Source organism: Corvus moneduloides, chromosome 7 (genome assembly GCF_009650955.1).
Source record: "Corvus moneduloides isolate bCorMon1 chromosome 7, bCorMon1.pri, whole genome shotgun sequence".
Classification (NCBI taxonomy): Eukaryota; Metazoa; Chordata; class Aves; order Passeriformes; family Corvidae; genus Corvus; species Corvus moneduloides.
The window spans coordinates 16294147-16316090 of record NC_045482.1 but is presented as its reverse complement, the minus strand read 5'-3'; the positions used below and the strand labels follow the sequence as shown (position 1 = coordinate 16316090).

The window sequence follows — 21944 nt, the reverse complement described above, 5'->3', positions numbered from 1 at the left end:
GCAATGGTTCTTGAATAAACTATTTGTAACTAGTTAGATGAATTGATTATAAATCATGAAGTTCTTAATATATATCTTACAGATTGATTTTGAAGAGGTGGGTGATAGTGGCAGCAAAAGCACTGAAACAGTGGTTTTGCAAAAGCATCATTCTGTTCCTTTCTAACCTTTTTCCAGTGCAGGAATATTTTTATAAAACTTTTCCCATGTGATTTTCTGTGCAGTTCCTTTAAATCTGTCAGGAGCTACCAACCGCAGTCTCAAAGATGGTAATTTTCTTTTTGGCAGTTCCTAGTTATATCTTCATACAACAGCTGATAAGAGCCTTTTTTTTTTCTTTCTTTTTTTTCCCCACTTCAGCTTGTTCTTTGTGATTAAAGGGAGCTTGCAGTATGCTTCTCAAGTTTTGAGAGAGGGTGTAGAAAAAATTGCTCCTGATGTTCTCTAATAGATTTGAAAAAAGTGGAAATGAAAGAAAAAAAATTACTTGACACCCACCCTGTCTGGCCTCTTGGAAAAATAACAGTATGTGGGATTTTGGGATTTTTCCATTATGTGTTCTTGTCAGCTGTTCAGCCCTTAAAATGAAAGCATAATAAAAATAAGAATTTGGTTGGGAGGAGAAATTAAGGTTTTTGTTATTTCTTGGCATTGTAAAAAGAACAAGTGTTCAAACAGTCTGGAATGCTGCCTGAGTGGATGCAATTGCAAAGGAAGGGAAAAGCCTTTTTTCATGAATGGCAGTGCTTTCTGTCTCATGTCGGAGTACACATCTTGTCCAAACCCATGCTCTGAGGCAGGGGCGTACTAGGAGCTTATTCCCTGTTAAATCATTCCATGAGTGAAACTTGGCTCTGCTTTCATGTTTGTCCAATAGAGATCTGTCCTTTACCTCTGAATGCTTTGGATGACTGTGACTCAGCAGAATTACTGTGCATGAGTGAAATGTGAAAAGTTCTATGGCATTACTTAATTGATTAAAAAAAAAAATCAACACAGCAAACCTTTGGGAATAGAGCACAAGAGGCCTGTGAGGCAGCATGAGCAATCTGACAACTAATTTAGCATCAAAACTATTGCTTTAGGTACGAAAGTAAATTACATATTTAGATTTAATCTAAGCAAGAGACAGATGATTCTTCTTCGTAACCACAAACATGTGGGTGCTGTGGTGTGGTGAAGTGAGACAGTGTGGGAAGCTATTGACAGGATTTCATCCTGACTCAGCTAAAGAAGTTGCCCACAGAAAGCTGCTCCAAGTTTCACTGCTGGTACAAAAATCTGTTCTGATGTGATGATACATTTAATATTTTTGCACTGCCAACATATCAAGCTGCATGGTTCTTCAAGTCCTCATGAGGTACTCTATTTTGATTGAGTGATGAGTCTAATTTTACTCAAGGTCAGCCAATGAAATGTCTTATATTTAGACTGTGGTTTTTATTTCTGAGAGCTATGTCTAAGATTTAACTTAGAGTAAATGAAGAGACAGGTTAGGTTATATATCCCATATCTATATCCCAAGTGCATATTAATAACGGTATATTAAAAACTTCAGAAAAAAAAAAAGGTGTACATAAATGCATGTTACAGACACGAATCTGTTGTGAAGATATTTTTTGCCTGTGATGAGACTACGTTTGAGTATGTTTGTAATTACAAGGGTAAGTTCCAAAGCAAAACCAAATACGTAGTTGCTTTTCTCACTGATGAGTGTCTGGCTACATTTCCTTCAGTAAAGAAAAGAAACTAATTACTAGTTCAAATTTCACTGCTATCCTAGGTTTCTTGAGCAGGTTTTTTGACAAGTCAGTGGAGGATAAAACTATAATTAAACATTGCCAAAAGGTTACACTTGTTGGACTGCAGGTGCACTACAAGTTCTGGTAAGGATGTTGGGTTATTTATTTCAACTGATAAATTTTAATGTGTCAATTGTCTTTTAAGTTTCTCTTCAAGCAGGTTATTTTTGAGGGCTATGTATTACATTTAGCAGTCAAAGAAATTGAAGAAACAGCATGAGAGCATGTCCATTCTTCAGTTCTAGTTCAAGAGCTGACTTTACTTAAATGCTGATCAGCTAACCCAGAATAACAGTGATAGGCTACTTTTTATGTTTGGTGACAAGAATTTTTTATGTTACCTGTTCGTTACAATGTTTAGTATCTGGAAACTGCTCAAGTGTATTACTTTGTGCCTAAATGTGTGAAAAGAATGAATTAGGAAACTAGATGATATAGTCTTGTAGCATGAAAAGGAATAGTCTGAATAAACATAGAGGTGATTATGAAAGAAGATGCTGAATTCTTGCTTGCCCTACAAACACTGATTTAATTTTGTCTGTTTTTAAATACTCTGTATCCAAAGATCTGAGAATACTTTATAATAATAATAATAATCAGATCTTGCAGTATCCTTCCCTGAGAAGTGATATATTAGCACGGCCACAAACAGTAGGTTTCATAGACAGAGGTTAATTGCCCAGTATCACAGAACAGCTGGTGTCAACACCAAAAATAAAAGCAGTCCTGCTGCTCAGTTTAAAACATAAGGAGAAGCAGCAAGGAACAAGATATGTCTATGACTGAAGGAAGTTTTATATAGATATAACTGTACCAGCACCCATCAGACAGCTCAGCATGGACCATGTGAGTTATAACATAGTAGACAAATCTGTTGTTTTGTAATTTTTCTGCAGATACAGTGGCATAGCAGCATCTACTGCTCTGCCTCCTGGTACATGAGGATGGGCAAGCCCACAAAGCTGTCGTCTCACACAGACACATCCACTGACAGATGTTGGATAAAAAGGATTTAGCCATTTGGGCAGCATCCTTCAAAGGAAAGGAAGCATTAAACCTACTTTAGATCACACTGGCTTGTTTTTTTCCAGATTTGTCTTTACGAGCTAATAATGCTACATGATGAAAGTAGCTTTGTTGTATGCCGTAATGTTTATGTAACAAATGAAAGCTGGAAGATGAAGGGAGAAAAGAAACCTTAATTGTTAACTGGCTGGATAAACTGAACTGGTGTTGAAAAGATTAAACCCAAATTTGCACCATATTATGCTGGTAATTTGTTTAATATCTTCTTAGTGAGCAAAAAGATGCAGTCAGTCGTCCAACTGAGAGCTGAAAGATGCACCTGCTTCTCACAGGTGTAAGTGTAAATGCAAACATACTACCTCAGCAAATCCCTGGAGGACTACTTTTGCATTTCTTTTTAGTAAAGGCTTCACAGCTAACACATCCATCTGTCCATTAAAAATATTGCCATTAATGCTGGGGCAATAACAAAGAAGCAAAAGTTGGGATATTTCATACACTCTAAAGATGGACACATGAAACATAGATTAACTAATCTGCTTGTCCATGAACAAAGGTCTGGAACCTGAAAGGTAAGTCTGTGGAAGAGCATATAAAACAACCACCAGAATTTGTATTCCTTGCTTGCTTTTGTGTTTCCCTTTATCGTCAGCATGGCTCTAGTGAGAAGGCAGTGAACTGGTACGAAAGAGCCAACTATGCAACACATACCCTTTTTATCAGGTCAACAGATGTTGCTTGTCTAAAGGTGAAAGAGGGGTGATGTCAGCCAAAAGACGTAGAGAAGCCAGTTGGACTTCACATCATGTAGCCTTTCCCTGATGTAACACTTTCAGTACAGTACAGCTTTAAATATTTTGATTGCTGGGAAAGTGTCACAAAAACAACCCCTGGCAGGGGATCTGCCTTCTATGTGTGTGTAGCACAAGCTGGGGATATGTGTTACCAGTGTCATCACAGTCTGTTCTGTGGCAGAGAATAGAAGGAGGTTCCAATAGTTGAGCTGTAAACCTAAGGAATGTGATACAGGAATCATAGTGATAACAAGTGTGTGTATCTGTCTTTCAAATGGACTATTAAAAGTGACCTTGAAAATTATTTAGAACACCCCATATGATACTTTTTAGATATCTGTATAGAAAAGGGGTGACACTGTTTCCTACACTTCTAAAATTTTTTTTTCAAATTCATTCTAATTTGTAAAGTAACTGTTCACATACAAAAGTTCCATATAACTAAAACATAGAGGTCCAATAAAAAACATACCTCTAGAAACTTTGCATTAAAATTTTCTCCTGATTCTACAAATAGCGGTGTAATATTCAAAAGGATCTGGCTCCACAAGAAGTCATACTTTAAATGTGGGGAACTTAAAATATTTTAGGACTAGGCTTCTGCGAAAAATTAAAATATACCATGTCTAACTCCATTGTTCCCCTATACTGCATAGCATTTAGGAACTGATTTAAAGTTTTCACTACATTTGAACTGTATAATAAAGAAATCCAACATGGAAATACCTATGTTGAAGCTATGTCTGCTGGAAACATTCTTGCTTTAACTTACTTTCCTTCCCACAGTGGTCTCTAAATGCCATAGGGCTTTGTGAGCAGCAATCACTGCAAGCAATGAGTGCCAGGTGACCCCAGTACCCCCAGTATCCCAGCAAAGTGCTAGACCAGGAGTTCAGCATGACAGTGGTACTGACTTCAGACCCAGGAGCTCTGAAGTTATGGTGTTAAACCAGCTGGTTTTGCTTGTACATGAGAATCTCTAGACAAATGCCACCTCAAAAGAATCAAAAAAGAAGTCAAGTGCTGTTAAACCCACTCAGCTTGTTATAAAAAACCAACAAGTGTATGTGTAATAAGGACCATATTTTGTCCCATAAAATGTTATTTTTGTTACCTCCTGGAATATAACCGTAGCTATATTGCACAGATCCTATCTTTCTAGGGAAATACTCATGCCATATGCTGGAAAGTTACGGAATTTTGTAAGTAATTTTTTCAGTAGCATTTTATTTAGCTGGTTTTTATATGTTAAATTCTTGCACTTGTTCTTTTGCAGAGATCTGTAGGTAAATGTAATATGGTTCAAAGGCACTTGAAGTGTACATGATACCAGGAGATCTGGCAACTGATGGCATCTTTTTGTACACTAAGAAGATACTAAACGAATTACCAGCATACTTTGGTGTAGATTGTGGGTTTAATCCTTGCAAGTGAAACACCAACTGAGTTTATCCAGTCAGCTAACACTTAAGATTTCTTTTCTCCCTTCAACTGACTGCTTAATCATGCTAATCTTATGATATGGGTGACTGTGACAAGAAATAAATTAAAATCAGATCAGTTCAAGTAGATGGTTTAACATCAAACAGATGGTTTAAGATTTCTAGATTGAAAATAATGAAATAATTCCACATTTTCAGTTCCATGGACAAATCTCTAGTTTGCACCACCTTAGATCAGCTTATAAAATGCCTCTTCAGACACCCTGTAATTACAGGTGACCAACATTCCTGCAAGGGATAATGTAGGCTTACTATCTAATATTAAACCAAAAATCATTATGGAATTATCTAATAACCACAAAAACCTTCTGCATCCTCCAATGTTATGCAGACAGCAGGACTGTCCTCTAGATTTTACTCATAAAAAATCTCTATGTTCATATCAATATGATGTAGGGAAAAAAATACAGTATTTAAGCATAAAAATTCTCAGCTATACATAGCTAATGCTTGCTCTGGTACTACTCCATGGCTAAGACCCGCTCTAAACAAACAGAACTCATCTTGCATAGGAAATAAACTATCTTTCTCTTCCCTTCAGGGGAAGATAATCAGGCTAGAAAAGTCCTCTTGCTCTTCTGTGGAGGGTTGTGTGTGGGAAGGCAGAGGGGATGCCTTGTCAGTGCCCTTACAGGGCTCTGTGCCAAGGGGAGTGGAACATTTCGGCCCAGATCCTCCCCAGGGATAGCCTTGAACCTAAATGTGAGCAAGGACTTTAATCTGCACAACTTAGTGAGACAAGGCAAGATTTTTTTATTCCAATGATGGCTCAGGCATAACTTATGCACTTGGAAATTAAATGTTTTTCATGTATTGGTTGCCCAAAATGAGAGCATGCCAGGGCTGCGGAAATGCTGAAGTTCACGAGTACATTTGTGTGCCAAGTACAGTTTCCTGGTGCTGGAGGAGCAGGGAAATACCTTAAGTTTCTTCACTCGAATGTGCAAAATTAGTGACTGTTTTCAGAACATGGCAATGTTACTGTACTTGGACTCCTGTTCTCTGATCTGTGGCATGAGGACAACACAAACATCTGCTGAAGCATTTATAGTGTGTTATAGGGTGTTAGAGTAACAGGAATAGCACATAAACATATCAAATGAAACTATTCATTATCAAAATTAGAGCTAGATCAGATTATGATCTATGACCACATACCGAGTAAGAAAAATACAACTACATGTTGAATAAACGGTGCCAGCTGATCGTAATAATCTGTAGGAAAAACAGTATCCTGTCAAACGTGTAACATATATACAGGATTAATCTAAATCAAGAATTGGTGGGCAATTTTCATTTTGGAATTCCCATAGATTTTCCTTCTCTTTAAAACCTTTTCAGTTCTGTTGATGTGTTTTGATTGAGTAAATATGTACAGGGTTTTTCTGATAGTGTAATATGAATTACAGCCAGAATTAATTGCAGCCTTTCACATGCCTTCAATTCAAAGTCTATATATAACCTGACTTGATTTTTCAGCACCCTCTAGAGTAAGCAGACAGATCCAGCAGCCTTTCTTTTCATCTTAGCTGAGGTAATGCCCTCCTCTTTTTGCCATTTTGTTGGACTTCCTGATACTCTGATCCTTTAAAACTATTATGGAAGTATTGACACATGATAAATTATTAAATAAATATTCATATTATAAAAACAGTTCTTTAGATACTTTCACATGAAAACCTTACTTCAGAAAAAAAAGCCAAACCAATTGTTACCTGGCAACCAGGGATAATATTCCTACTGAAGTGTAGATTTACATGCCTGTGGCTGATGCTTTACCAACTGTAACTGCAAAGGAAGTCTCTGGAAGAAGTGCTACAAGGTTTAGCCAGTTCTGTGTTCATCAATCTTGCAAGAAAATCAAGTCATTGTTTACATGAGGATGGGTCAGCTCCTGCTGACTCACTCACAGATCCTCCACAGTGCTCTCTACTGTCTCTCTCTTTTTTCTTTAAAATTTTCTGTCTTTTTACGCTGGTGCTTTATATCTTGGATCCTTGAGTTGCTCCTCATTCCTCTATCAATAATCTCACTTCTTTCTGCAATTTTACTTTTATTATTTTGCATAATTCTCACAATTTAATGAGTTTTTCAGTAGTCTGAGCTAAATACATGCAGCTCAAGCCTAGCCCTTGGGTCACAGGCAGCTGAGTCCATAGGAGCTTAATAACAAATGATGAAAGCCCACTGTTGTTCCCCCCTGCCCCCAGCCATCTCTGATCTTACACTTCAGCCCAGCACAGCGCTCAGTCCCCAGCTGAGCTCTCCCAGCTAGGTTATGCCAGTGCTGTGAAAGGCAACACCGTCTCACAGAGCAACCAGTGTTCATCAAAGTGTAATTCCAGTGGCCTCCCAGAGCACGTCTGGGCTGCTTTGTTGGGTGTTGCTAAAACACCAGAATTCAGCTGTGGCAAGGACCCAACAAACAGCAGTACACCAATAACTCCTAGAGGGAAGCTAAGGTTTATGGAAGTTAGTTTTCTGTTTCTGTGACAGAAATTTTGATTTCAAACAGTGGCATTAAACTGCCAAGAAAAGGGCACCATTTCCCTCTCAGTTTACACTGGTAATTCATTATTCATCATGCAGAATTAGAGAGCTTAACTGAAGATCTCTGAGAGAAGTCTCAAGCAATACACCATAGACGTTCGGTAGCTAAGATGCTGTTGATTCTTTCCAAGTGAAATATAACTCAACCTAAGAAAACAGCAGTTTGACAGACTTTTATTTTTTTTAAGAAAGCATATTAGTTTGTTTGCAAGAACAATATAAACTGAATTGAACATGGGCTTGATGTCTGGAAGCTACACTTGATACAGAGCTTTTTATTACTATCATTACTAATGTCGTAATATGTTTGCTGCTGCAACCAAAAACTTTGTTAAACAGGTTGGTGATGGAGGAAGATTAGTTCCAGTGCCCAGCCTCAGTGAAGCTGACAGATACCAACCTCTGAGCCTTGTGATTAAAAAAAGAAAATGTTCACTTTCAAAAAAATCTAAATTTGCTTCAACGCCTTTCACATTAAAAGACATTCTTCAAGGGGAGAAAGAAATTTCTGCAGGTAAGATTTTTATCTTTCTTTAAAGTGAAAAATGCATGTTTTCTAGTAAATGCATAATAAACATAGTTTAAACAGTGCAGGTAGTATGATGTTTCCTTTGTAAATGGGTAATAAAATTTTTCTTGCTTAGTCATGTAATAAATATTTAAGAAAAAAAGTACAAAATGGTAAGAAAAAAGGAAAAAAAGGACTTTCTGGGAAAAAGAGTAAAAAAAGAAAGTAATTTATACTAAAAAGTCTTGATATTTTCTGAACTAGTATTAAACTAATTCAGTTAAGCCTTGCTTTTTTACAACCCACAAATTCCTGATGGATGTATTGATGTATGTTATTAATTGCTACATAAAATTTGTTTGGAAATGTACACCCTTCTCTGTATACTCATTTTAAAGTGTGTAAGAACAGCCTCAGCTCCACAGCTCTTCCATGGTGGCAGTCCCTAGCACTGAACTGGGCTCTGCACAGGCCAGAAGCATTTGACAACAACTATTACATCTGACTGATGTAATTGGATTTTTATAAGACTTTTTCCATGTTTGCTATCTCTTTGGTTTATTTAAAGAGCTTAACTCTCTTAAAATTGCCTTTGCTGTGCAATAACATAAATGTTGAGGAGATTCTATGAGAATTAGGAGGTGCAAAATTGAGCTATACTGTCTATATCTTCCTGTACATTCCTTTGAAAAGTGTGTAATTCATGTCTGCATGCTCTGTTTTCTCAAAAGTTTCATTGATTTTTTTTTTTTGAAAACGTCAATTTTGACAAAAGTATTTTGATATTAATTGCACAACAAATGCATCAGTTAAAAACCCTACTAAGACAAACTAGTATGAGCACAAGAAGACAGAAATACCACTTGATCCCACAAGAGGGGATTTCAGGACACAAGCATGATAAGAAAAATTTTAATCCTGTCTTACATTCAGGACAAGCCTCCTGGCTTGTCCTGAATGAAAAAAAAAAAAAATCTCATTAAAAAGTCTGAAAAAAGGTTGAAAAATCTCATTAAAAAGTCTCACAAAACCTTACTAGTCTTTTCTGTAAAGGTTAAATGTCATGTGCAGAAAGTATTGTCCTTTAACACAAGCAAAAGGGTTTGTAATTAAATTTCCTTTTTTATGTGACAAAGACAAGTGTTTGCAATCCTTTTAGAATTGTGAAAAATAGCTGAACCTTTTTTTTGGTTAAAAATAAATACAAACAGGATTCATACTAAGTGACTTCATAATATTTTATCCTAAAAGCTGCAAAAGATTAAAAACCAAAAAAAGAGTAAACCCCAGATTCTTAGATGTATTTGGAAATCAAATCGCTTTGTTCATTTTAATTTGGTAACCAATGAGTTCTAGTATTTTTTCTGTTAGTGTAATGGAAATGCATTTAATATTATAAAGACATTTTTATAGAGATGCTTTGGTACCTACCTTTTGATTGCACAACAATTGAATGCAAACTTTCAAGCAAGTCAGAATTAATCTGTTGTTTTCCTTCAAAATAAACTGACATAGTCCCTGGAATCAATAGGCATCTATGGAAAGTGTGGTAAGTCTTTCTAAATGTGACATGTCAGGTAAAAGGCAGAGTTAATGTTAGTGGCACACCCATGTCTCATTCACGTATTGCAAAAATCAAGAAAAATTAGGGTATTTGTATGGCCTCTAGACAAAATTCAGAATTCCCTAATATTTTTTATACTGTGGCTTTCATTTTACTCCTAGTTTTATTATTCTCTGTGGCCTCCACTGAGTCATTTTGGGTTTCAGAGCCTCTGTCATTAAAGCCAGAACACACTACATGTGTAGTTTATATGTATCAACATCATAGTTACAGGTAGAAGTACTTGGGGAGAATAATGATAAACACAGAAATTTGAAAATAGCTCTAATCAAACCCAGGAGCATGGGCACAACTGTGGCAGAGAGAGCGGCACAGAAACCCTCTGACTCCTGTGTGGTCTTTCCATCAATCAGTAGTAACACCAATAAAGAAGTGCTCAGTGTAGCTCTGAATTTCACATCAAAATGGTTAAGCACAGTAGGAATGGTACCATTTATTCTTGCTGTGTGAAAATACTGTGTTCAGACTTTTCATCACACAAAGGTTATCTGCTTTTACTCAGGTGTCTCGTCTTACCAGCTGCTCAACTACGAAGACAAATCAGATGTTTCGCTTAATGGTAAAAGAGGAAATCAGATAATGAACGATGTTGGTTTTGATGTTGCTGGATCAGATTCTATTGCCTTTAAAGCTTCATTTGGCATAGTGACCAAACATGAAGTTGAAGTACCAACATTACTTAAAGAACTTACGACAAGGTTGTATTCTGTGTTTTGATTTCTGTTTCCATAATTATATTACATACTGTTAGGTTGAAAGTCTGAAGTGGTTAGGTTTTGATTATTTTAAGTCAATCAGTAGCAGTCACATCTGATATTTTCAAAAGTATCAGGCTGGATCACTGGGATTAGACACATGACCTTCTGTATAATGCAGACAGTATAATTTTTCTGAATTCTTTGAATTACGGTAAATCTCTGAAGAAAAAAATACATATTCAGAGAGGAAGAGTCCATCCAAATTCCCATCTGTGTTATATACCATTTTATCGAAATTTTGAAATTAACTTTGAATGGCATTACCCAGCTTCAGGTTTCAGAAATGGGATTTCTTTGCCTTTGATGAACTCAAGAGCCATATATATTATTGCCACTGTAGGTACTTAGAGGTTTTATGAAGCTATTACACAGCCTTTTCTGCAAAAACCAAAATAAGTTATTTTTTGTAATCTTCTGTGACTTTTCTTTAAACCCAGTCTCTTTTACCAAAATTCTTGTAGAGCTGTGGACAGTGAAAATGAACTTGGTGCTCCTGTGATGCTAGCACAAATATCAAACTTCTAGAAATACGATGTGACTAATTTTAGGTGTAATTCTTTATTTTATATTTCAAAGATTGTACCTTGGTCACAATGTCATCCCAGTGAATCCCAGCAGTGCATCCCAGTAAATTATTTACTACGCATGATGCAACATTTGGCATTTGCAAATATGTATTGTTGCCTTGTTGTTATTTACCAAGAAGTGCATGCCATTTTGTATCTGTAACCTCTCCTTCTGTGCCTGCCTTTTCCTGCTTTATTTAGAACCTCCAAACGTTATAATTAATAACTGGGGTGAGGAGAGAGAATCTAGTCTCCTGAAAAGAAGATTCAGTGTTACAGAACTAACTGCCACTGTTTGTAGAAATTCTTTAACAAATACTTGTTTCATGATTGTTCAGTATTGTTTGTAAGTAATATAAGGGGTTTTTTTCAGTTATTGGCACTAAAACCAGAGTCAGATGGACAGGCTTTGAATTTTCCAGAGTGCACCAGATATCCTCTCTTACATCTGTACAATACTGGCTTTCCTTGAATTTTTTAGTGCTTCTGTTCCCAAACTCTGAAAACCAATATTAGGTTTCCAGAGATCTCCTTGGTCAGTTGTTTTACTGCTGTGAAACAGACATTATGGTGATTTATTTATTGATTTAAAGTTACTTAGCTGCTTTGTAAACTGCTAATTATGTCTGAATTTCCTTCCTGCCTCCCTCTTGATTTTAGAAAAATAAACTTTGATCATTGTCTAGTCCATCAATCAAGAAAAAGTAGGATGGAAATTTTGTGTGTGGTCATGGAAAGTATTCGAACTACAAGGCAGTGCTCATTAACTGTCCATACTGGAACGCGTGGAGAGACAATGAGGGTAAATATGTTTGACAAAGTTCTGTAACTTAAATGATCAAGCACAAAAAGCTCGTTTTTATAAATTTTATTGTTTAATTTAATTGTATTTTTATAATGTAAGCTTGAAAAAATCTGAAGTAAATCAATACTATTGCAATGATGTAAAGTGATTTAAGAGTTGGTCTTTTGTTAGCAGTGCTTATGTGACTGAGGGATGGGATTGCATGAAAGGATGGCTAGACAATGAGCCATTGCTTGGGGTAAAGCCTCAGCAAAAATGCAGAATTTATGACTTCTTTCTAAGAAATGTATAACCTTTCTTTCATTATTATGGTTATCTTCTGTAACACATTGGAACTTCAGGTTAATATTTGAAGGGTTGGCATCTTACTCCCTGTTTTATGCCCTTCCTCCCGCTTCCCCCTCAACGTGTTTGAGTAATTAAACCTAGACGTCTTCTGACTTTGCTCTTTACTAGTATTTATAAATCATTCACGTAATTTTCAGTAAGTGATGCAAATTACTCTCTCTGTATCAAATGTTATTAAAATGCAAAGTTGTTAATAGAAAATTCTTTAGTTGTGAAATTTGATCTTCAATTTCAAAGTTTCCCCCGGTATTATAATTCTCAATGTATGCAGTTGAGATTAGTATTATGTTTATTAATTCATTTCAATTTGCAACTTTTTTTCTTTTGATGCTTCTCTAAATTATAGTTTCACATAATTGAAGATCAGAATTATAAAGGACGAGACAAAGCCATTGTTTTTCCTGCACATACAACTATTGCTTTTAGTGTATTTGAACTCTACATTCATTTGGACGGTAATTTTGGTAAGTAATGTGAATTACTGTCATTACTGCTATTATTTATAATGATTTAAGTTTTAAAATCTGTTTTATTGCTCTTGATATACGTAATCCCTGATTCCTTACAATGGTATGCCTTAATTTTATGCACGTAAGCATTCTGACTTTCTGACAGAAAGTGTGCTTGAAAAGATGATAAACAAGGCAGGTGCTAGAAAATAGTTTGCTGTGGAAACATTTTTTAAAAGTTAGTATGACTTTGTATTTTTTTTAATTCTGCAGCTGCATGGAACAAAAAGCCCCACAGTTATATTTCTAGCTGGTGAGGAACAGGCTTCTGACATTATCTGATCAGTTTTGCATAAAATAGGCAAGTACAAAGACACAAGTAAAGAAAAAAGTGTACAGAACTTCTAAACTAGTAACATTTTTTTCTGTTGGGGCTTTTATTTCAGTCTGATACATTTGCACATATAAGTATCTAAAGCTATTTAGGAGGAAATAATTGCAGTAATTGGAAACAAAAAATTTGCATAACAGATTTTACTTTAAAGGTTTTCTTTCAAGTTATGGATAGAAACACAGATTATACTTATTTTTATTTAATAAAAAAGGTTTTAATAGTTGATTCAGTATTGGAAGAGGTGAGTAAAGAACTCACAGCCTTGCTTACTATTTTTCATTTCTACTTTCAAGTAAGACTACAGAAATGTTTGTCCTTCAGAATCAGGGCTTCCATTTGTATGATACTGACTTGTCCTAATCCCTTAACGTGACCATAATTTGTGTATGAACCTAAACAGGCTATGAGGATGTTAATTGAAAGCTACCAACATTTAGAAATTCCCATCAAATCTGTGTTACTTGATTCTGTGGGCTATTACTCTGTGCAGACTTATATTAAAAAATTGTACCAGCCATTAAAAACATTAGCAAAGCTAAATTTAATTACTGTTAACTTTATTGAAAGAAATTTATAGAAAGCATATTAAACTGTTGTGCAATTATGGCTTTTATATTTAGTCCTTTTAAAACTTTTCATTTTTACAGAACTCTGTGTGACTCCAATTTCAAAAGGAGGATTTGAAAGAGAGAAATCTGGATCATCTTCACTGACCAAATTAAGGAGATTAAAGAATAATCTGTTTCATCGAAGTATGACTTTTGATATTTATATACAAATGTCTTATTTAATGCATGAAAAGTGTTCGTTTCTTTAATTTCTGTGCAAGATGAATGTTTAAAGAAAAAAATCTTGATGCAAGATGTAGCTCTCGATTTCTAGTGTATTGAAATGATTATAGAGTTATTAAAATTTACATTTGAGAACCTGACTCTCAGAAATAACAAATCTGCTCATTAAACTCTAAAGATCTTAAAATAAAACTTATGGCTGTTGATAAACTAGTATTGAGTAATTATAAAGCTAACTTAACATTGAACCTATTTCATGGGTTTGCCATTTACAGCTTGTATTATACAAGTTATAATTACAGTAATTTATTTGAGGGCAAAAGCTGTAAGTTTACATACCAAACAATATAACTGCAATATCTGAATGTACTCCTTAGGCACTATGTTCCCATGGCAGGGACATGGCCAAGATACCATCATAGTCCTCTTTTTTCATTCTAATATGAACATAACATCCAACAAAAATGCAGATCCCTGTATGCAGCTTTACACCAAGACCTTAAACTTGTAACACTCCTCGGTCCAAGTACTTTGGAAATCTGCAGATCTGAGTGTGAAGGTAAATGCTGAGCAGTAAACATGTCCCAAAGGCTGCTCTGGACAGGTGTCCTTGCTCCGCTGTATCCCATTCTCGATCAAAGGACTTTTATGGACCAAGCCTTCAGTGCTGCTCCAGTCCACACTAGGGGAATACTTCAGTGGGTTTGATACATCTCAGTAGCTGTAGCAGCCTAAAAGTTCTTCATTCAATCTAGTCAGTCCCTGAAGAGAGAGGGAAAAGGCAAGTAGTTCCTACCTGGCATATCTGGATGCTCAGAAACCTGCTGTGAGGTTAACAAGGAGTCCTCCGAGTTTTCTAAACCTATTAAGTATTAGAGGGATTTTTATTGTAAATAATAGGAAATAAAAGTGGATTTACAATGTTTAGAATATAAAACTAGAAATGCAAAAATAGAAACAGAGAAGTACACAGCTGTGACTTGACTTTGCACCAGTTTCTCACCTCAGGCCTATCTTTTAGATATATTTCTAAAAATAGAATTACACGGGTCATATACAAAAAATTCTGGCTTTTGTTAGTGCCTTAAGTGAAGTTGAAGAAAAATTTTCATCACACAAGGTTTTTAATGGGAAGCAATCTATATTAGCATGCTTAACATGGTTTTGAGAATCGGTTGTTATTTCTATAGTTAAACTGACAGTTTTTAAACAACAGTTCATAATGTAATAACAAATCACTGCTTCTTTTTCTTGTGTGTTCATTTTCAGATAAAGGAGTAGTGGAAATCATTGCTAACTCCGATCCTTACTTGGAGGACCTTTTTGCAGATTATTATGAAAAAGCTGCAAGCATGACTGATCTCTCTACAAGCTATCTCAGAGACGGTTCTCATATCCGAATTAATTTACTTAATAACAACATCCCCAAAGGCCCCTGTGTCCTTTGTGGAATGGGAAGTTCTAAAAGGGAGACAGTTTATGGATGCCTGGAATGTTCTTTTAATGGACAAAAATACGTACGACTGCATGCTGTGCCCTGTTTTGACCTCTGGCATAAGAGAATGAAGTAACTGATCTGGGTAAGTGCCTGCTGTCACAGACATGGGCATAACTGTGCCACAAACTTTTCAGTTAGTAAATATGACTCAAATTGTGAAATGAAAAGCAGTGAAAGTGCAAAACATTTTATTACACTGTTATCTTCAAATTATTTGCTTCACAATGACCTTCTACTTTAAAATGCACATGCATTCCCCAACATTGCTGTTTTTCCTAGAACCTTCTCATTATCATGATAATGAAAAACATACTTTTAAATAGTATTTTCATAATGTCAAAATATATGCTAGAACTTAAAAGTTGTTTACACAAACTTGTTGTTAAACCCCCAAAATGTTGCCTTTCTCTACGCTGGCATATGATGGTTAAATGAGAATATTTGTTAATAATTTAGTGTCCTCATGAATGTTTAACTGAAGTATCGGATTAAAAAACATGCTAAAAGTTAGCTCAATCTAGTGTTTCAGTTACAGAAGGGAACAACTGAAACTATGGATGGGAATTTCATATTAGGGTGCTGTTGCTGTATATCAAGTTTGTTTAGATTATTAAAAAGTACCAGCCAGTCCAGCTGCTGTGGCTGGATTTTATGTCACAGCTGCTCTTCACTTTCTTTTATGTGCTCAGGAAAAAACTGCTAAGCAGAAAATGTTTTGGAAGCTTATGAAAATAATGGAACTGCACACTCTAACAAGACTTCTGGGGTGAAGAACTTTTACAAGTACATCCCAGCCTCAGGAAACCGAGTTTTGTTGAGGACTGGAACGCCAGAGAGCTGTGTCCAGGGCTGGGACTGGGTATGCTGTAGGGCAGGGCACTGTTAAACCTCTCACCACACTGTTTTACACCAGCAAAGCAAAAACCCTTTTTATACCTTTTAAAATTATTTCAAGGATAACCCAGGTATGGAAGCTTTTTTCACTTGTGCTGCCACTTTCACTGTGTACATCTGATTATTACATGTTGAAATGAATATAGCCATTGCTTTTCATGTGGGAAGAGTGAAGTATGTTTTGCAAGTGTTACAATGCGTTCTGCACAGGCAGAACAGTTAACAGATATAAGTCCTGTCTGTTAATTATTGCTACTTCTTCTTATTTTTCCAGTGAGGAAAACCAGAATGATGACCAAGTAATTAATTACTTATGTTTATATATAGTATTTCCCATCATCTTTGACCTCATTCAATTAAATGATGATAGTGTAGATTTTTAACCTGGTGCTGCTGAATAAACTGGCTAACTTGATAATTTTATTAAGTCAAAGTTTAAAAACTCACTTAAAATACTGCTTTTTCTTCAACACCAAATTCTTTATGTTAGTATTACATCAGTGAGGTCATTTTAAGTTGCTTTAAAAACATTTTTGCTTTTATCTTATCATTCCATAGACAAGAGTTCGCCTATTTTAAGGCCTTTTATAGTTAATTGCTGCAAATGGCATTTCCTCAAGAAGCTAGGCTAGGAGCCTGCAGGGGTCTTAGAGAGTTATATTCCTGGGATTCTCTTTTCCCTTTTTATTTTAAGGGGTATTGTGCAGTGTTCATCGGTTATGTTCCAGCTATGTTAAAGGTTACTGTAACTTTTGTGTGCTCAATAGAACAGAAATAATTATTTTCATCAGTATTTCACCAAATGAGAGACTATTGAGCAATACTGTGGATTGGAACATGTTGTAGGAACCACTAATATTAGATCATGGTGTACTTCAATTTTATTTCTTTCTTTTGAAACGTCTAACACATTTTATTACCTGAATGTTAAAAATAAGATTTTTACAGTCACCTTGAGAGATATAAAAAGATGCTACTATAAAAAAAATACAAAAATCTGTTACAAAGTATTATTATTTAGAATTCAGTGTCCAGAAAACAGCCAAAGATTTTTTAAAGTACTTAGAGTTCATCATGCTGGTAGACATTGTACTCCTTTGCTGATATGAAGCCATCTCCATCATGGTCATTTTTCTTAAATATATCAGCTAAGATTTCATCATGGGCTGAGGGATGACGTTTTTTGCCATCTCTTGCAAATTCTTCCTTTAAATACTGGCTTATCTAGAAGAAAAGAAAAAAGTCCAATCGTTGTGACTTTTATGCCAGTACTCAACAGCTATCTTCAAGGACACAGGGTATATACAAGTAATGTGTTGTGATTCCAGTGCAGACACATCTACAGTTTGTCTACAGGAAGTCAGAGACTTATTAACGTATTAAAGCAAATTTCAGCAAACTTCAGCACAGTGTAGTTTGTGTAAGCACACAGAAACCGTACATGATCAGCTGCAACAGAGGCAGCTCATGTAAAGATAAAACTGATGCAGCCACACCTATAGTTTTATAAATTATTTCTTTCAAATTATTTACATATTATATATGTAAATAATATATATATATTATATTACCTCAAGTTCAGAGAGTTTCTTGTCACCATCTTTGTCTATTTGATTAAATGCTTCAACACTACGAGGTCCCTTATTTACTGCATAAAGTTCAATCTCAAAGATCAGTGTTGCATTGGGTGGAATCTTGCCCTGTGCTACGAATAAAAGGAAAAGAAAGCATTTAAGGAATCAGACACTATGGACAGAGATAACATGGATGATAAATTCACATGTAAAGCATTTTTTTATTTAAAAAGGCTGTGTTAATATTCAGATTAAACTCTGAATTTAAATGTTGTACATCTAGACAGGAAGACTGATTGTGTTAGACAAATGATTTTGGAAGAAACTTGCCAATCATGTACTTGCCTGAAACAAAACTGTATCACATATCAATTCGGGTACTTTCAGAGATTAAGTGAATGGTTATCATGAAAAACAAGTATTTCTAAAGTTATTACTCTTTCACATCCTGTCATTTGACAGGGCTTATTTAGACTGGTTCTAAGATGTATGTCTTTATTAAACAGCTGCAATTTGATTTAGAATATAACAGTAGCAGACCAATGCTCATATGTATTTTCTGTCTGAAAAAACAAGCAGACAATGTCATGTTTTACCTACTTCATATGAATTATACCTATGCTAAAAGAACTTGATGTAAAATAGTGTTTAAAATGTACATCTCAAAAAGAAGCAATACAATGTAAGTCATCTGACCCCACAGAAACCCCAAATGACTAGAATACTTTGGTCTCTGAATTAAAAAAACAACTGTTAGAATTCATTATTCCAGGATCAAAGTGTTTCCTGACACCTGATGTAAAACCAGCACTGCCTACAAACACAGGTCCATGTATCATGCATCTGTCAAAAAAAGGGAACTAAAAAGAGACAGCAACAAACCAATGAGGTCTAAAAATAGTGCCAAAAGAGCATCAAGAAATCATGCAGTGTAAAATTGAAATGTAAACATGCAAGCTGCCAAAGCCAGTGAGCATGACATTGTAACCTCAGAAGTCTGAGCTTGTGCCCATCCTTCATAAACTGAAGAAAAGCTAAAGAATCTACACTGTTTGTAAACAGAAGACAAAAAAACTATTACACTACTCATCTAAAATAGCCACAGTAAAAATGACAGGTTTCAGAGTTCAAAAGGTTTTAACCTTCCATGCTTTAGAAAAGTAGAAATTTTAAATACATCTGAATATAAATAATGATTTTAAATACCACTTAAAAAAGAAAAATACATTACTAAAATTCAGTGCCAGTAGTTTACAAATATACATACCAATACAGGAACGATTTAGAAGATTTAGAAAAAGCCACATGCATCTTTTCTAATTCAAGATTAGGCAGGCATCTTCCCCAGCATGCAGGAATACATTGAGACAGAGGACAGGTGTGCTGTAGGAAAATACTACTTTCTCAAGTGCTACCTGGAACAAACAGTTAACACTAGTATTAAAGAACATTTTTTACTTGTATCAGTGTTTTTCCTTTTTTGTATGAAATTGTATTAAAGACAAAACTGATACACTGAATTCTGACATATCACTACCAAAGTACTATTATAGAGCAGGAGCTACCTTTTCACAGCAACTACTACACCCATGTCAGAGCTGAATTTATCTACATTTGAGTGCTGAAACACTGCATAAAACTTGTACTGGAACTTTTTTAAAGTAATCTGCACACTAAATTATCTTATATTCAAATCAGATTTCATACATTGCACTGTTGCAATTACTGTGTAATGTGATGATGAGAGCCATTAACTGTTCAGAATGTAAGTAGTATTTTAAGCAAATTATTTCTACTTAGATTAATTGCACTGCATTATATTCCATTTTACTCAGAAGATGAAGATTGTCATTAAAAGGCTAAACAGGTAGCAGTCAAATAATAAAAACCAAATGTGACTGGAATTTAATAGATTAATACAATAATGCTGGTAACAGATCATGAAGATCTTCCTTTTGCTGCCATTTTTTCATATTATGGCAATACTTGGGAAAACACATTGGGCGGCATGCACTGAGTTCTAATGGAAACTGCAAGGCCTGGGCGTGGGTCTGTGGTCAGGACAACTTAACTGTGTAGCAATGAGCAGTACTGGGGCTGCACGGTTGCACAGTCTCCAAATGGGAGCACCAGCTCTTACAGACATTTACAACACTGTATGTTTGAAAGGGTAAAACAGAGAAAAGACGAAGTTTAGTGCTAAAACTTCTTTTTTACCGTATCCTTGCTGTCCGTATGCTAATGATGGAGGAATTGTCACTTTCCGTTTTTCTCCAGGACACATATTCATCATAGCAATATCTAAGCCTTTTATGACTTGTCCAACGCCCAGAACGAACCATTTTGGATGACCTTCATTTTGTGTCCGACTATTAAAAAAAATTGTGTATGAGTAACATCAATTTAATATTTTTTTACAAAAATATAACTTTAAGTTGCAGTCAGTAAGAACATTGTTTAGAGTGCAAGAATATGTGTCCTCATATGTGTAAGGGGAAACATCCTTTTTAAACTAAAAAAAAACCCCTTGTTTTTTAACTTCTTACAATAACATCTGATCTTCCTGATTATGTACACTGCATGCCAGAAACAAGGTGCCAATGAAGGAAGTCTCCAAGAAGTGGAATGTGGGGAGCACTAGAAAGTGAAAATATCTTCAGCAGTTCACAGCACTGTAGGAGGGCATGGGACTGAGAATGCAGGTGTGCATTGGGGGAACATGGCAATGTCAGCTACAGTACTGTGTGCTCACCTGACACTTCGGCCAGTTCACACAGTCAATGCTTGAGGCAGCTTCTGGTCATATGAGGCACTAAACTGAACAGCGACTGAGCAAAACATCCAGAGAGCAACACTCTATGTATCAAAGTCAGTCACTTCAACAGGCAAAGAAATGCAAGCGAAACGGTACTGTTAAATGCAGAATTATCCTATACTGATATTTTCTTAAATTATACAAATGGAGGAATGAATCAAGATTTTGTAATAAGCTAAGCTACTGTCTGAAGGTAGATGGACGGGACAAAGTGAAAAAGCAAAAGACTAAATTATAACTTTGCGGTAAAATGGATGGCACAATGAATCAAGAAGGGAAACCGCCAACGGGGAAGAGGCAAAAAGGCTGCAAGCCACTACTGTAATAATGTGGCTGTACTGCACAGTGCCAACTACGTGGAAGTGCATGCTATATTCAAGTTTCTGCCTAAAATTGTCAATGTGCATTCCTACCAAGAGCTTCTCCTCCCAAGCCTAATTTTTCTGCGCATATTACAGCACAGAACATGGCAAGTAACAACATGATGGGCTTTTTCCACCCTGACAAAGGGGGTCTCCATGTGAGGCGTGGGCTACAGGCCCTCGAAGTCCCTGTCGGCCCCGTTCACTGGCGACGGCAGCCAGTCTCGAGCGAAGCCGTCTTTGATTTCCATCTTTTGCCTCTGCGCTCCCTCTTGGCCCTAGGGAAACTGCATCCTTCAACACTCGGCTGAGGAAAAGTCAGGGTTGAGACGGGGAAAAATTACTAATGCCGACGAGGTCAGTGCGGGCCCCGAGCTGCCCCCACTCCGGGAGCGCCTTGAGTCCCGCTAAGGGTGAGCGGAGCGGCTGTGCCACGTACCCCGCCGGGCAGGGCCCACCGCCCGTCCTCCGACCCGGTGCCTCGGGGGCTCACCTGCAGTAAAACTTGGATCCGTCGCTAGCCAGGAATCCGTCATAGTGCGCGTTCAGTAGGTCGCCCTTCTTGCTCTTCGGGCTGCAGGCCTCGGGAAGGTGCAGCACCTCTATCTGAACCTCCTCCGCCGCCGCCGTGCCGCCCTCGGCCCGAGTCGGGGCCGCCAGCAGCGCCAGCGGCAGCAGGAGCAGGCTTAGCCCACGGCCCATGTCACTCCGAGGCGGCCGCCGGCGTGGCACTGTCCCCACCGCGCCGAGGGGCGGGGGCCGAGGCAGCGCCGCCGCTCCGCCTCCGTCGCGCCGGACGCGGGGACGAGCCCGGCCCAGGCAGCGGCCGCGGGGCGGGCAGTGCTTCGGGCCGCCCCCTCCACTCAGGAAGTGAAAGGGACGTC

The 21944-nt window shown here is 36.8% G+C and overlaps 2 protein-coding genes across 2 annotated transcripts; one reads left to right on the top strand and one right to left on the bottom strand.

The window, feature by feature from the left end:
• Positions 1–422: 422 nt before the first annotated feature.
• Positions 423–15925, top strand: PJVK (pejvakin). The gene is made up of 6 exons (XM_032114186.1): positions 423–8188; positions 10309–10504; positions 11791–11932; positions 12630–12747; positions 13774–13878; positions 15187–15925. Exons 1-6 carry the CDS (start codon positions 7978–7980, stop codon positions 15486–15488), a joined length of 1074 nt encoding a protein of 357 aa, XP_031970077.1. The 5' UTR covers positions 423–7977; the 3' UTR covers positions 15489–15925.
• FKBP7 (FKBP prolyl isomerase 7) lies at positions 15587–21843 on the bottom strand. The gene is made up of 4 exons (XM_032114189.1): positions 21554–21843; positions 20101–20252; positions 17881–18014; positions 15587–17533 (listed from the first exon to the last, which is right to left on the bottom strand). Exons 1-4 carry the CDS (start codon positions 21760–21762, stop codon positions 17372–17374), a joined length of 657 nt encoding a protein of 218 aa, XP_031970080.1. The 5' UTR covers positions 21763–21843; the 3' UTR covers positions 15587–17371.
• Between the last annotated feature and the right edge of the window lie 101 nt (positions 21844–21944).

Coding starts and splice junctions, on each gene's coding strand:
- FKBP7 (XM_032114189.1), bottom strand. CDS start 21,762: ATGGGCCGTGGGCTAAGCCTGCTCCTGCTGCCGCTGGCGCTGCTGGCG. Junction 18,015..20,100: donor ATACGGACAGCAAGGATACG/GTAAAAAAGAAG, acceptor TTTTATTCGTAG/CACAGGGCAAGATTCCACCC. Junction 17,534..17,880: donor AGAAACTCTCTGAACTTGAG/GTAATATAATAT, acceptor CTTTTCTTCTAG/ATAAGCCAGTATTTAAAGGA.
- PJVK (XM_032114186.1), top strand. CDS start 7,978: ATGTTTGCTGCTGCAACCAAAAACTTTGTTAAACAGGTTGGTGATGGA. Junction 10,505..11,790: donor CTTAAAGAACTTACGACAAG/GTTGTATTCTGT, acceptor TCTTGATTTTAG/AAAAATAAACTTTGATCATT. Junction 13,879..15,186: donor GAATAATCTGTTTCATCGAA/GTATGACTTTTG, acceptor GTTCATTTTCAG/ATAAAGGAGTAGTGGAAATC.